Source organism: Pseudoliparis swirei, chromosome 5 (genome assembly GCF_029220125.1).
Source record: "Pseudoliparis swirei isolate HS2019 ecotype Mariana Trench chromosome 5, NWPU_hadal_v1, whole genome shotgun sequence".
In the NCBI taxonomy this organism is placed as follows: domain Eukaryota; kingdom Metazoa; phylum Chordata; class Actinopteri; order Perciformes; family Liparidae; genus Pseudoliparis; species Pseudoliparis swirei.
The window spans coordinates 22,742,680-22,757,623 of record NC_079392.1 but is presented as its reverse complement, the minus strand read 5'-3'; the positions used below and the strand labels follow the sequence as shown (position 1 = coordinate 22,757,623).

Below are 14,944 nucleotides of genomic sequence, written 5' to 3'. Positions count from 1 at the left end.
CCGTGGACACGTCCTCAGCACACGAACACACACAACATAAGTATTCTTCTTGTCAGACTTGTCTTCCTGAAAGTGTTAAAAGAGTAAAAATAAAGACATTTTAGGGGCTAATTAAATATGTCTAAGTGTAAGTGGGGTTGTTCCATCATAGTATTTGGACTCATGACAGCAGTATTGATAAATAGAATGAGGGGTAAACCCTGTTGGTCACTGCCACTGCTGCAAGAAGAACCTGAGGAGGCCTTTCCATCCGGTGACATTAATTAAACCCAGATTAGCTTGTGGTCCACACGCTGTGTGTTTAAAGTGCAAGTGATGTGTCTCCAGCTCTAAAGGCTGCAGGGGCCACGACATCTCAGTTTCCTTCCCTTCGTCAACACAGAAAAGTGCGACAACGGGAGCCGATTTGCATTTAACGAGTCAACACGTCAGTGTGAGAAGTCCAATCCACTCGTAATCTTTTTTTCCTTTTTTCTTCCTCCCTCCGCCACTACCACACACACACACACACACACACACACACTAATATGGGATCTATATTTAGCCAGATTGGTTGGTCACACACAGAGACCCCCCCCCACACACACACACACACACACCTTTCTCTCTCGTTCTCTCTCCAGCTCATCCTCAATGGGAGCTCAGCTGCAGCCAAACTCATTCAGTGAGCACAAGAGCGAAGGCCGAGCTCAGTCAAGTTACTGAAGTGGCACTACAGTAGTCCATTTTTCTCTCTTTTACCTAAAGTGTCTGAATGTATGGCAGGAAAATCGGAGCTCTGCACTTTCTGCTTGAAAAAAGGACTTCAAAAAAAACATCAATTCTGCACCTTCGGCCCAAACAACCGCCGGAGGAATGGACCCGATAAGAGAGTCGGAGGCTGATTAGGCCGGTCGTTCTCCATCCTGGTTGCCCGGAGATCACAAAAGCCTCTGACTCCTTTTCACTTCCATCAAAGGCTTCTTCTACTAATTGGCATTCACACTGGAGACGCACTCCAGTGTGAATGGGGAGTGGCGGCGCTGCCTTCACAGACCCACGGTGTACGTTCTGGGGAACCGACATCGCCACGCTTTCCACGCTGCACTTTCTTTCCCTGGCAAAACATCAGAGGGCCGACGTCACGTAACACCCTCTTGCAGAGAAGCTTCTTTCCTTTTGATTGTGTGTCACAGCTGACAACAAGGAGGCATCTTTTGATATTTCCTTCCGTCTGTCTGTCTTTTCACACAGCCAGCCAGCACGGTATGCTAATTAGACACATGCACTGGGAGCTCTGTTGTGTTGCCCCTGGTTTGTGTTTGATTATGTATTCACTGTATCTGTTATTGATGCCATGGCATTTTTTTTATTTTTTTTTTTTTAGAAGAAGCTTATTCAAATTAATCTGGAGGACTTCATTATATCTGTTACAGGTGAGTCCAGAGAGAACAACGTGTAGCGCAGGAGATTAAGTCACAGCATCAGACTGTAATGCGGATGACCCCTTTATATGAAGACTTTTTTTTTCTTGCTCTTGTTATTATGTGTTTTTCATTTCTGTATATATCGTGAAAAGAGGACAAATAAAGTCTTAAAAAAGAAGACACTTTCGGCATTCAGGATCATTTGTAAATTCAGTTTATCGTTGATCAAATGTTGACACTTTGGGGCGGAGAGATTCTGAATGACAAACTTAGTGCCAACAATTAAATTTCCCTCAGTTTAAGAACTTCATCAGATGTGTTTGTCTCCCGCAGGTGAAGGCTGGCAGGTGCTTCATTTAATCTCTCAGCAGTTGTCCCAGCTCCAGACAGCGGCCTTCACTTGAAGCTGCAGCAGCAGCGTCTCTCATCTGTCATGTTCTCCGTGACCATTTCTCATCCATTCAGACACAAACTTAATGTATTTTGTTGAGTAAATGTCACCCATTATTTTTCTTTACAATAATGCCGACCTCAGCTTCTTGTGTAAGTAGCCCTGTAAGTGAGGATATGTCACATGACAACAACATGAACAGCAAACATCTGTCATCTACATGTATGTCAGAAAGAACCTCTCTCTCTATATATATATATATATATATATATATATATATATATCTGACAATTCAAATATTTTAACCATCTAATAAAAACACGTTATCTGATTTTAAATGATTAAATATATCACTTAAATGCAGGTGTGCTCAAAACGAGGTAGTTTAAGAAATACTGAAGCTATGCTGCCATCTGGTGGACAGCAGCGTGTATTACATATGCAAGAGTTAATCGTCAGAGAGCGGAGGAGAAAGACACAAGAGAAAAAAAATCACTTTGCAAAATTAACAAAAAAAATTAAATCAGTAGTCCTAAAATGAATAATGTGATTTTTGTAAAGATCTGAACGCCAACAATCCCTTTCTAAGTCATGTGATGCCTGAGAGCCTGAACACTGGGGGCCGATGTCACTATGGTATATGTGTAATGTTCTGGTGTCCACATACTTTTGGAAATATTAATTTAGCTGTCCATTATGCTTTTATGTTATGTCATTCTCTTTCTCAGAACAGATTTCTCACAAAACACACACTCTGGCTCCAGTTTACAATGTCATCTTTTTTTTAAATTCATTCTTATTTTGAATGTAAAAGAAGAAGAAAACACTTAACTCATCATGTATTTACAATGAAAAGACTTTATTTCATCATGTGGTAAGTATCATTTGATTGAAAATAAACAGACCAGTATAAAGGAAACAATACAGTTTCATATCGCCCTCCTCGTGATACGTACCTCCAGTTTGAGCCAGACATCTATTGAATGGCTTTTTAATCAAGAGTCACGAGGTCATCCGCCATCACGCGTTCTATTCAATGTTTACAGTAAATAAGTAACACAAAAATAATCACAAGTCTACAGTAGAGTCTTGCCATACTGGCATGGCGGCCGGTTAAGCTAAACTATGGAAGCGTCACTTGCATGCGCGGTTTATTGTCTTTTATTGTGAGAGCGTTACAGGACATCAAAAGCGCTGAGAGGGAAACTGAAGAGCGTCTCTAAAACCGTGCAACTCTGATCAATAACAACGGTCTATGTTAAAAGCTTTGCATTACACATTGTGACAGAGGTTCTCCTTCAGTGTGTGCTCCAAGGACATACAACATAGGCAGCTATTAGAAAGCACGTGGCACATGTAACAGCTAAGAACTCTTGATATAAGAGCAATAATATGATCATAATAATAATAATAATACAGTAATAGGTGCAATCGCCCCTCGCTGGGCCTCTTTCCAATCTGTGTTAGAGCGTAGTTAACATACAGATCAATTACATTTGTATGATGAATTAACTGTACATGGCATTTCAATAAAACTATTTAACAGATGACTCATGTACAAAATAAGGTTGTTTATGTTGCTCATTCTCCAATCCCCTTCCAGTTTTCAACCTGCCAGTGTTGAGGGTTCGTGTGCTGTTGTACACACACACACATAGACACACACACACACACACACACACACAGATTTAGTTTTGAGTTTGCCGTTGTCTCTCTGAACTTGGTGAGGATGTGTAGCTCACCTGAGATTTCAGTTTTCTTCGTGATGGCTGGAAAACATGGTTTTCAATTTTTAATAATTCACTCCCAGCAACCCATCAGTTGGTCCAAACTCTCTGTGAGAACGAGGCCAAATTAAATCTACAATGGTCTTCCCTCGTCCATGCGAGCCATGAGAAATGATAAGAAAGCCCTCGGCTGTACTCCACCCTCTCTGCTCGTCTCTGAGGCGACGAGCACGGATTTATCAATAAGCGAACGATCATTAAGGATAACCGGAGGATGGCCTTGAAGAAATCTGGACTGTACAAGTAAATTAAATGCCATCAGACCAACAAGAACAAGCTTGATGTTTCAGTATAATAATTTGAAATGACAGGTGTGCCATGCTCTTAGAAATATGTCTTAAAAACATTCTGGTGACCGGTTTGAGTCCAGCGATGTGTTTTTGTCGCTCTGCCACTGGCCCCTTTTGATCTAAACACAGGCTTTGTCGAGGTCAACTTTCACCGGCAGAGGCCCCGCCTCCTGGCTCTCCTCCGATTGTTTCATGGCCACGGCGATCACAGGACTCAGGTGGTACGGGTTGACTTTGTGGGCGTTATCCAGAAACTCTTTATCCCCGTTGATACTCAGCTGGAAAGACACACACAGTGAGCAGGCGTCCAACTTTTAAAGTCACTCAGAGGGCCAAGGATGCAAAGCAGAGAACCCTTGAACCAATCAGTGGACCTTAAAGGGGACATGTGCTCATTTGGTTCATAGTTGTACTTAGAGGCATAATTAGGGGGTCAACATTACATTATTTTGAGCATACACTAACGTTCGAAAGTTTGGGGTCACTTCGAAATGTCCTTATTTTTCAAAGAAAAGCACTATTTTTTTCAATGAAAATAACATTACATTCATCAGAAATTAACGCTATACACTGTTAATGTGGTAAATGACTATTCTAGGTGGAAACGTCTGTTTTTTAATGAAATATCTACATAGGCGTATAGAGGCCCATCTCCAGTGTTCTAATGGTACATTGTGTTTGCTCATCGCCTTAGAAGACTAACGGAGGGTTAGAAAACGCTTGTGATATGATGTTAGCACAGCTGAAAACAGTTATGCTGGTGAGAGAAGCTATACAACGGGCCTTCCTTTGAGCTAGAAGTTTGAAGAACAAAATTAATATTTCAAATAAAAATCATTATTTCTAACCTTGTCGATCTCTATTCATTTGATTAATAAAAGTGTGAGTTTTCATGGAAAACACGAAATTTTCTGGGTGACCCCAAACTTTTGAACGGTAGTGTATATTATAATGCTGCACATCAATTTAAACAATGGGACCCGGGCTCCAAGAATAAGTCAGTCATTTCAAACAACACAAACGCCAAGTGAAATCATTCTAAAAAAATAAAATAACTATAATTCGCCCAAGAGTGAGCTCACTCTGCATGTTCCCAGACCTAGCTGTCTGTACTAAACCATAGCGAATGTAAGTAATATGTAATACTCTATCTGTATATAACGTCTCTTTGAGGCCCCATCTTGAAAAAGACCACAGTGCTCCGATGGGCTCTCACCTTTGCAAAGGTAGTCCTCAAGATACCCGGATGGAGGGCGGTATATTCTAAATAATGAGCCAGCAATGACACACACACAACTGACTGGGTTATGATTACACAGTGTGTGGGTTTCTAAACACTCAAAATAAGAAAACATAATGCACACAAGTACTGAAAAGGTGATTTTTCATGTCGTGTCCCCTTTAAGCCCAGGAAGGCGTTCCTTCCCTCACACGTGTGCGTGTGTGTGTGTGTGTGTGTGTGTGTGTGTGTGTGTGCGTGTACATTGGTTGTGGATGCCTCTCTGTGTGTGTGTACCTGCGTCTTGATGTGCTGCTCCGGTGCCGTGACCAGGCTGGCACAGCTGAGCCACAACATGACCATGATGGACAAGAAGAGACACGCCGCCAAGATCCACCGCGGGAGGCCTGAACGTCTGCAGAACCAGAGTTATGGGATGAAACTGAAGATGGCTAAAAGAAATATTAAGAAACTTAACATAAAAGGTGCACCACAAATATTACTGGCCTGAATGGATTTGCACATTTTTTATTTATTTTTTCAGACCAGACATGCAGCTGTTGGTTTCCTTAATGTCAGTGTGGGGAACATTTAGTCAGATTATCCATTTTAGATAGATCACGGTAATGCGTTATAATGTGAAGGGTGATTTGTAAAGCTTGCTTCACACGACAACCAGATGTGTGTGAGGGATTAGCTAAATGTAAGTCACTGCGAGTTAATTCCATGCTGACAATAAAGTGGAAATCAGACAAAGAAACCCGTGATTTGCTCGAGAAATGATTGTCAGAGATCTAAATTATATTTTATGTGGGGGGGGGGGAACACATTCGTTCTCTCATTTGAAGTCTTTAACTCTCGAAGCCCCAGCTCACCTCGACATGCAGCCGAGGAAGTCGTGCTCGGCCGTGGGGTCGTCGGCGTGCTGGACCGGGTGTTTCCCTTTGCCTCCTGCTTTGGATGCTCCCCGCTCGCCGTGGCCCCTCACACCTGCCACACACACAAATACAAGTAAAAAGGATTTCAGTTGGACTCTGATGAGTGAATATGTCTGCTATACATGGATACGTGTGTGTGTGTGTGTGTGTGTGTGTGTGTGTGTGTGTGTGTGTGTGTGTGTGTGTGTGTGTGTGTGTGTGTGTGTGTGTTCTCACCGTGGGGTCTCTGGGTGTGAGAGTGGACCTGAGGCCAGGGTTTGTCCGCCACGTTGGATCGGGGAGCCTGCAGCTCGGGCAGAGAGAACTCCATGTCTGGTTGGCTCTGAGGAGAAAAGATAAACACCATAGGAACACATTGGATCCAACCAGAGTGGCCATTTCTTCTCGTTTCAGGCATTTATGCTAAGCTAGGCTAAAATGTACCCTTAATTCGCAAACTATTCCTTTAACATCACATTATTGTTTAAAAAAACAACACATTTGATTCAGAAATTGTCGATGATTAGTATTATATTCTAGTATATATCGTTTATTGCGACACCCAGCTGGAAGTCATCTCATGTTCCATGAAGATAATAAAATATATTAATCCTGGACAAGTTGACTTTATGTTTACTTTAAATTAGTGGAATATTGAACTCGGTGAACTTCAAATAACGTGAAACCCGAAATGCTGTTTGTGTCTGCTCCGCTCCACTGAAAGGTCAGAGGTCAGGATTGGCTATAAGTCATAATAAGTCTTGAAGCGTCGTAGATAATGGTGAGGTGGCCAAGTCATCATAAAAAAAGAAGGAAAAAAGAATGCATGATGAAAGCTATCAACACCAGCTGAAGGGATTTTTCTGAGCGCTGCAGTTTATAAGCGCACTTCTTGTTTCTCCACTCAATCTGACGCCAGCGAGACGATTAATAGTGCGATGAGCATTCAGCGTGTTGCATAACTTAACTAACATCCTTTGTATCTGCAGGAGTGTTTCTCACAGTATCGTTCTCACCCATCCAAACCAGTAAAAAAAAACCTTGAACTGGGACGTCGCCTGTGAAAGAAACGTCTTTTATAAGATCTGCTACACACGGCCTGCTGTCACTGAATGCTCTGTTGTGGGTTTCATTATGTCCTCAGTGTTCCTGGTTCTCCCTGGAGAACTCATTAAAAGAGGATTTGGGATCCCCACTGTTGACCCCTCCCTCCGTTTGGAGCAACACTATTGCTGGCCTCAGCAACAACACACACACACACACACGTATTTAAAGGAGTACAGTACATCCCACCGTAGCGTCAACCCCCCGATATTTATCGATTCTGACACAAAGTGGATCAATGGGCTTTGAAAACATCGTGCAATACAACGTGAAACCAGCTCAAATCGTTTCATTCGTCCTCGTTACATGAAATGATTGATCTGCTTTCTGCTGAAGGATTTCAATCACTCGTCCGGATCAACGAAGCAACATCTTGCAGTCGGTTAGTTTTCTTCCCAAGACACCAACGTTCCTTCTGATGAAACAGTTAATTCACAAGCGGGCTTTATTACCCCGAGCGAGCAATGTTTTCTGACAGGATGCATTGAAACCAGATGCAGCGGCAGTGGGGAGGGTTTTTGGGGAGACTTCAGGGGCCTGTTTCTCATTGGCCGCGAGGCCGGAGGAGCTCTAACCAGCCGAATGAGCGGAGCCCGATCTGCATCTGTCATGAATTATGAGAGAGGGAATGCGAAAAGGTGCTCTGGCTTTCAGAAAGAGTCAAAGAAAGACGGAGAAAAAAAAGAGAAAGGAAGAAGGGGTTTGAGAGTTCAGACGCGTAGAGAGAGAGAGAGAGAGAGAGAGAGAGAGAGAGAGAGAGGGAGTTTCAGGCGGAGGAGAGGTGGATGTATGAGACTAAATCTCACTTCTCTCACGTTGTACTCTGGGATTGGATATAATCTGTCTTTGACGAATCTAAACGTATAATGTCAAATAACTTTGACTCTCCTTATATATATTGGAAAAAAACACCCTGTAGTAAATCTGTACAAGGAAAATACATTTGGGATCTACGTCTAACGGTACATTAAGGTTATATACACTCCCTCCAATCCATATATTATCTTTACAAGTAGACGTCATTCAAAGCCAAACATTAAGAAAGCCCCGACCAATCGGGGGACTTGGATCACATCCATTAAAAAGCGGTTCTTCCTGTACCTCGACCTTTGACCCCTGTTCTCGTCCGTACAGTAAACTACAGCAGGCCTCACGCCTGTCATCTGACAGCTTGGGGAAATATTTAGAGTAAATGCAACTTGAAATGGCGTCAAAATGATGGCCTTTAAAGGAGGACACATCACGCACATGTTCAGGTTCATACGTGTGTTTTGGGTCTTCTACAACATGTTTACATGCTTCCATGTTCATAAAACACTCTTTTTTTCTCATCCTGTTCTGAATACATCTGTGTATCCGCCCTCCGCCTGAAACACGGTGCGTCTTTGCAGCGGTGGTTCTTTAAACTGCGGGTGTAGATCAGTCGGATGGGGGCCGGTGTATTCTAATCAGCCTGCATGTGATGTAGGAAGGGGGGGACGGAGCTGATTGGATTTTTTAATCAAATGCAGCAACGCACAAAGCTGAATGTGTGGTCTTGATTCACAGTTTATGGGTTCGGAGGAACTCCAGATACCAGAATGTACTGTACACGAACACTGGAAACCATGGGTTTATCATGACATGTCAATCAGTAGCTTCTTTTAAATCACTTCTTAGAACCCATTTTTATAAAACAGCTTCTAAGTGATGTCGTCCTTTTATGCAGTTCTTTGGTTCCCCAAATTTAGATTGTGTGTTTTTTATTTCTATTTATTTATTTGTATTTATTTATTTTTATTTATTTGTATTTATCTTTATGTATTTGTATTTATTTATTTGTATTTATTTATTTATTTTATTTGATTTGTGTATTATATAAATATTCTATTTGTCTTGCCTTGACTCTCTGTAGAGCACTTTGCAAACCTTGTTTTTAAAGGTGCTATATAAATAAAGTTATTATAATATTATTATTATTATTATTATTATATTATTATTATGATGTGCCCTTTAATTTGGAGACCTTACATCTCCCATGTGTTCAATTAAGACCACTTTCCATCATAGTAAACAAAAGGTGTATAGAAATGAAAACAACAACAACACATGTTAAAAGGTTTTGCACCTCAGCATTAAAGATAAGGATTAAAAGACAAGTCTGGTGATATCTCATGAAAAAAAAACACAATAAATGTATTCTAATAATAAGTTTCAAAATCCTGATATAGCTTCTTCCTCCATTGTTGTCCGCACCTGAACACATCTTCCTTTACTAAGGTTGACTAATGCTCCACTTCTGAAAAAAATACTATTTACTCCTTTAATTAATTAAAAACTACATTATGAAAAAATCTCTGAACATTTGTGTCAAAATGTTTTTAAAAACAAGATTACTGTGACACAATTTATAAAGTGTGTCTCCAATAGAAACTAAATTGAGGCAACAGATCCAACACAGCCCGAGAGCATAGAACCATAAATCATGACTTCACATACTATTTGTAATGTTCACGCTGAAGTCACTTCAGGTCTCTTGCTCCTGGATGATTAAGCGTCGATGACAAAGAACACTGGCTTCCTTCTCAATGTAGCATCATACGTCAAAGTCACGCTTCCTTTAAAGACTGTTATTCCACTGGATCTCTCCATCCTGTTCAGCTTTTCTTTCTTTTTTTGTTTCATTAAATCAGGCAGAATAACTAATGCAATTTCCAAGAAGAAATGGCGTCGGCTCTTCTCTCTTTGATCCTTACGCTGAGTTCAATCTGTTCGTCCAGCTCTCTGACAGAACCACAGCTCAGTGGAAGGAAGTCTTTAATCGACTCACTTTGGTCCCAACCACTCCGACTCTGTCGACCTATCAGGAGCTGATTTGTCCAAAATAACTCAGGGGTGGTGAGAAGGAAATGACAGAGGGAAAAAAAGGGCTGTGTTTCACCGATATTTCCTCAAAATTACCAGTTTTCTGTTTTTTTTTATGTTCCTCCCTAGGGGGACAACCCCCAGCTGTGACCTCACCGTGACTTACTCCACCCATAGAACGCCACTAATGTTTGTTTTTACGATGCACACCACAAGTTATTCTCACAACTTGAGGTTCGCACAAACGTATAAAGACAGTTCGCTCCTACATGGACATTCTCATAACGTTGCCTCCCCCCCCCCCCCCCCCCTCAACCCCTCAACCCCTCCGCTGTCTCTCGATTCAGCTGAGAATTTTTTCTGTTGTTTCAACAAGTCGGAAAGTCAATCCGTCAACCCGGTGGCGGTTTGCCAGCTGCCCACTAAACACAGGCCTGGTAGTCTTCTAACGTCCCCGTGGAGCCTGCCTTGGCTTCCCCTCGCCGCTTCAGTTTGCGTGTGTCACTTCCATAAAGAGCAAAAACATCCATCACCGCGGCCTGAAAGAAATGTTGCCCATTTTATCTTCTATGGCTGCTGCTGCTGCTGCGTGTCCATATGAGGCGGCGCCTTCCGGAGAGCCCAGAGCGCACACAGCTTCTTATACCTAATAGTGACATGTCAGCATATCTCACAGCTCATCTGCCATGGTTTACGGTGGGTGAATATGGTGATTTCCCATTGAGCCCTTTCATTATGGAGCTAAAAATGCATCTCAGTCACAAACAGGGGGGGAAAAACAGAAAGAGATGGAGGACATGGCTGGATAGTCCTTTGGTTAGACTGACCAACTTTTATTATAGCTTTAATGTAAAGGTGGGTGACTGCATTCACCTTAGCGATGTGTTCAAGTTCAACAAGAGAGAGCGTATTTATGCCACGGCTGCAAAAACCTCCACATTTCAATAATATAAAATGTATCTGGATTAAGATCCGATGAAAGGAAACATGAAATGAATCAAATTCTTATTTACATTTTTTTGATTCTTAATTCAGACACACAAAAATTATTACTGGCCAAACTATCGACCACTTTGACAGTTTCTTACTCAAGAAACAGGCCTGAATATAACCTTATTAACAGCGGGGTCTGTCAGCTCAAGTCACTTCATATTTTTCCTAATTTCAGAAACTATACTTCTGAATATGTATCTGTCACAACCTGAATGTTGCTCTTTAGTGTTATGTCCAATATCCGTGCCGAGCCCATGCCGGTTATTAAATTAATATGCATGTTGCTGAGGGAAGTGACATGATTGGAGAGGACATTCATAAACAATTAGAGCGCTGACATTTTTTTCTTTTTGCAGCTCTGTGGAATCAGCCACCTTGTCCCCCCCCCCCCCCCCCGCCCCCCCCCGCTGTGTGACCTCGCTCACCCGACCTCCACGGATTCACTAAATGGGCTGTGAGTTGTTTTGGCCGTGACCCAAACTGTCCTCCGACGCGTACAGCTCAGAGGATATATTTCACTATCTTAACAGGAAGCAGACTAATAATCTATAAAGGTTTACTGGCTTGCTTTTAACCTCCCGTTAAACTCCTACCACATGAAAAAAGCTTTGTAGATATTCATCTTATGATCCCCCCCCACCCCCCCCACCGTCTTGACTCAGCGAGCGATAATATCGTGTCTGAGGATAGTTTATTTATGGAGATTTTTTAGAATTAATTTTTCTTTTTTTTTTGCTGCAGCAAAGCACTTAAAGGTCCAACTCTGTTAAAAGAGCCGATATTTAGAATAATGAGGGGAAAATATGCCGTTCTGCAGTTTTATTTGAACATATTTATTGACTTAATTTAATTCTGATTCATGTTGACAAAGACTATTTTTAAAACACACACATTCCCACATTCAGAGTGTAAACTGGTGTGCTGTGTCACTCTTTGCATTTCTTCACTGACGATGTGTCGGGTGGAACAAAACAGGCACACTTTTAAAAGGTGACTTGTCGGCCTATGTGCTCTGAGGATGGCGATTAGATCCATGGAGGTGGAGGTGTTCTACTTTTTTTTACTTCAGCCACAGGAAGCACTGCTCACCGCAAACACATCGTTTTTTAAAAATCTAATAACTATCAGCAAACTGTTGCTGCCAGAAACACAAAAACAGGTCTAGCACATGTGTCAACCTTTACGGTCTGGGTTCAGGTTAAAGCACCAGCACGTTGTATAAAATGTCATTTAGTGCAGAACATGTGCGTTTACAGGGATCATTATCCTCATTGTGCGTAATATAACTTTAACCATTTATCTATAAACCTAGCATGGACAAAGGTGTGTGTGTGTGTGTGTGTATGGGGGGTTCTTACCTGAAAAACCACGACCTTGCCATCATCGGCCTGCAGGTAGAAGGTCCAGGTGGAGGAGATGAAGCTCTGGGCGGAGCTGACGATGTCGTTGCACCAACCGGACACGGCCTCCATCACGGAGGGGGACTTGGGGCGCAGAGTCATGGCCCTGAGCTGCGAAAAGAGAGAGAGAGAGAGAGAGAGCTTCAGTATACGCTGTGAACGTGCACACACACTCACTATTGATTTGAACATTCAAACATCCGAAGACACTTTGGCTCTTAACGCCGCATGAGCATTTTTTTTGTTCTCACCTTCCTCCTCATGAGCTCAGTTTCAGAGGGCTGGCTGGCACAGCCGGTGCAGCAGGCCCCCTGCTCCAGCAGCTTAACATATGCCTCCTGGCAGGCTGGGAGAGAGAGAGAGAGAGAGAGAGATGGGTGGAAGATGTGAAGAAAACTAAACAGGTACACCAGGCTGTTTAGGTGGAAAGATGAAGATGCAAGGGAGATGTATCTCTGTTGGGGCGTTTCACTCCGTGTCGGCCGTGATTAAAACTGTGTGTGTGTGTGGGGGGGGTAATGTCCGCTGTTCTCGACGGCAAATCACATCATTGATTTCCAGAGGCCGAAGAGCATCAAACAGACAAAAGATGGAGACTGCAGATAGTTGGATTATATCGGTGCCAATGGAGCATATTAATTCAATTCAATACTGTATTACATTGTATTTGATTTTGAATACCTGTACATTTAATTTGAAGGGGTTGTATATGAATAAGTCAAGCCTGATGCCACCCTGATAAAAGTGAGGCGTTGACACTATTATGGGATGGAGGCCTCGGCCTGCTCGCAGACTGACGTGACTCACCTCCCTGACACTCCTCCCTGCTGGCATTGAAGCCGACGTTGCCATTGACAAACTGGCAGATGGAGTAGAGGCGACAGCCGCGGTGACAGGCGTTCATTATGGAGTCCTATGTGCCGGCCGGACAGAGGGGGAGAAGAGAGAGGAGGGGGGGGGGACAATTAGAGACGTCTCCTGCACTCTTGGATGAACTCACGATGCGCTTGTTAGAAAATATGATGCGCCCGATGGGTGATGGCACGTCTCCAGATGACACGGTGCAGCTGTGTCATTAGAGGCTGTCATAAACAGTTTACAGGAGGGGAAGGAAGATGCACATTTCTGTACTTGTCATAACGCATTCATTATCGGTTCGAGGCAAGGAAACAGCGCCCTCTGGTGACTTCTCCGGGAACCACGCGATTCCCTGACCGAGGACCATGAAGTTTTTTTTTTTTTTTTTTTTCCCCCCCCCCAGCCTTGAGCTCGCCATCATCTTCACTGCGTGTCCCTGTGTATTTTCAGAGGGGTGTTTATTCTCAAACCATGAAACGTTGAGGCGACCCCGGCGGGTCTGTTGGCCCCTATAAACATGCACATGCTCAAGTGGCTCCTTTTGAATCACACGCACGCAACCTTCAAAGCAGAGGACTGTGGACCGCTTTGCGGGTGTGCTCCTGCAGGATGCCTGAACCACACCTGAAGGAAGCAGAGAAGGAGGGGGAGGAGGGGGGAGGAGGGGGGGGGACATCAGACACTGGGAATCTAAAGGCTCTCCAAACCACAGAAACTCCTGCAGGAGATTCACAGTCATCATCATCATCATCTCCGGCCTCGTCTTCATCATAAAGATGCTGTGGTGTCTGTCAATACGCGGTCATTCTGTCATGCCTCACAATAGGCTCACTGCTCCTCCACACAGCCTTTCTCCTGTCATGGCCCCCTCTTAATTAGGGATGTATAGGAACAATCAATTATCGTCGCGATGTAATGCGAGAGCATCTCGAGACGCGCGGCCCGGATGACGGTTCACTTCTTGGACGAGAGTCTGGAAGGTGCAGGAGAAAATGAGCTGCATCCATCTTTCGGCCTCGCTGTGCGCGCCGTGTAGCATCCCGAGAGGATGCAGCGAATAACCGGAGCGAGCGCGTCATTACGCACGGACATAAAAACACATTTACTTTATATATTTGCATATGAATGCTGTTTTTTTCTTCTTTATTCTTCTTCTGATGTCGAACAGAATTGTGTTCGCCATGCGCGTCGGTGCAGGCATTGCAATGTCGGACAGCGGCTTCAAGCCCGTTGCTGCATACTGCGCTTTCTGCAGAGGCAGCAGCAGCCGCTATTATGAGGCACACATGGAATGACTTACTTTAGCGGGGCTTTTGTTTTTGATGGTGAGCTGGCATTGCTTCTTGCAGTAATTGATGTCGCCCAGTTGGTTGTCGAACAGATCCGTGGACGCCATCGCGAGTCCGGCAAAAAGCACCGAGATCAGGGCCGAGAAGCCGCACATCGTGCCGCCGAGCCGGAGCATCTCAAAACCCTGGAGAGGAGGAGCGGAGGAGTCGAGCTTCAAGCAGCACTGAGCTCCCTTTGTGCTGCTGCTGCTGCTGCTGAGGAGGAGGATGAGGAGGAGGAGGATGCTGCTGCTGCTGCCTCAGCCCGGGTCCTGTCTGCTGCTCCGCTGATCCGCTCCTGCTCGTGGCGTCACGCGCATCATAATCATCACCACACACACACACGCGCGCGCACAACCTGCAGAGCTGCCGTCACTGCAGTGCACAATGTGGCAGGGTTGACATTC

The 14,944-nt window shown here is 43.7% G+C and overlaps 1 protein-coding gene across 2 annotated transcripts; it reads right to left on the bottom strand.

The window, feature by feature from the left end:
* Positions 1-2,635: 2,635 nt before the first annotated feature.
* Positions 2,636-14,781, bottom strand: tmem59l (transmembrane protein 59-like). 2 transcript variants are annotated; one of them, XR_008831731.1, is made up of 9 exons: positions 14,510-14,781; positions 13,159-13,264; positions 12,603-12,697; positions 12,310-12,462; positions 6,248-6,353; positions 5,969-6,083; positions 5,391-5,508; positions 3,540-4,152; positions 2,636-3,432 (listed from the first exon to the last, which is right to left on the bottom strand). XR_008831731.1 is itself a non-coding variant. In XM_056414769.1 (8 exons), exons 1-8 carry the CDS (start codon positions 14,672-14,674, stop codon positions 3,994-3,996), a joined length of 1,017 nt encoding a protein of 338 aa, XP_056270744.1. In that variant the 5' UTR covers positions 14,675-14,781; the 3' UTR covers positions 2,636-3,993. The 2 variants fall into 2 exon arrangements, 1 of the variants encoding a protein (XP_056270744.1); XM_056414769.1 differs by having other exon boundaries at positions 2,636-4,152.
* Between the last annotated feature and the right edge of the window lie 163 nt (positions 14,782-14,944).

What these genes read in the sequence shown, in the direction of transcription:
- tmem59l (XM_056414769.1), bottom strand. Translation starts at nt 14,674, where the DNA reads ATGCTCCGGCTCGGCGGCACGATGTGCGGCTTCTCGGCCCTGATCTCG. An exon ending in GCAAGGTCGTGGTTTTTCAG is followed by an intron (nt 6,354 to 12,309) that starts GTAAGAACCCCC and finishes TTTTCTCCTCAG; the next exon opens with AGCCAACCAGACATGGAGTT. An exon ending in TTCCTCGGCTGCATGTCGAG is followed by an intron (nt 5,509 to 5,968) that starts GTGAGCTGGGGC and finishes CTGGTTCTGCAG; the next exon opens with ACGTTCAGGCCTCCCGCGGT.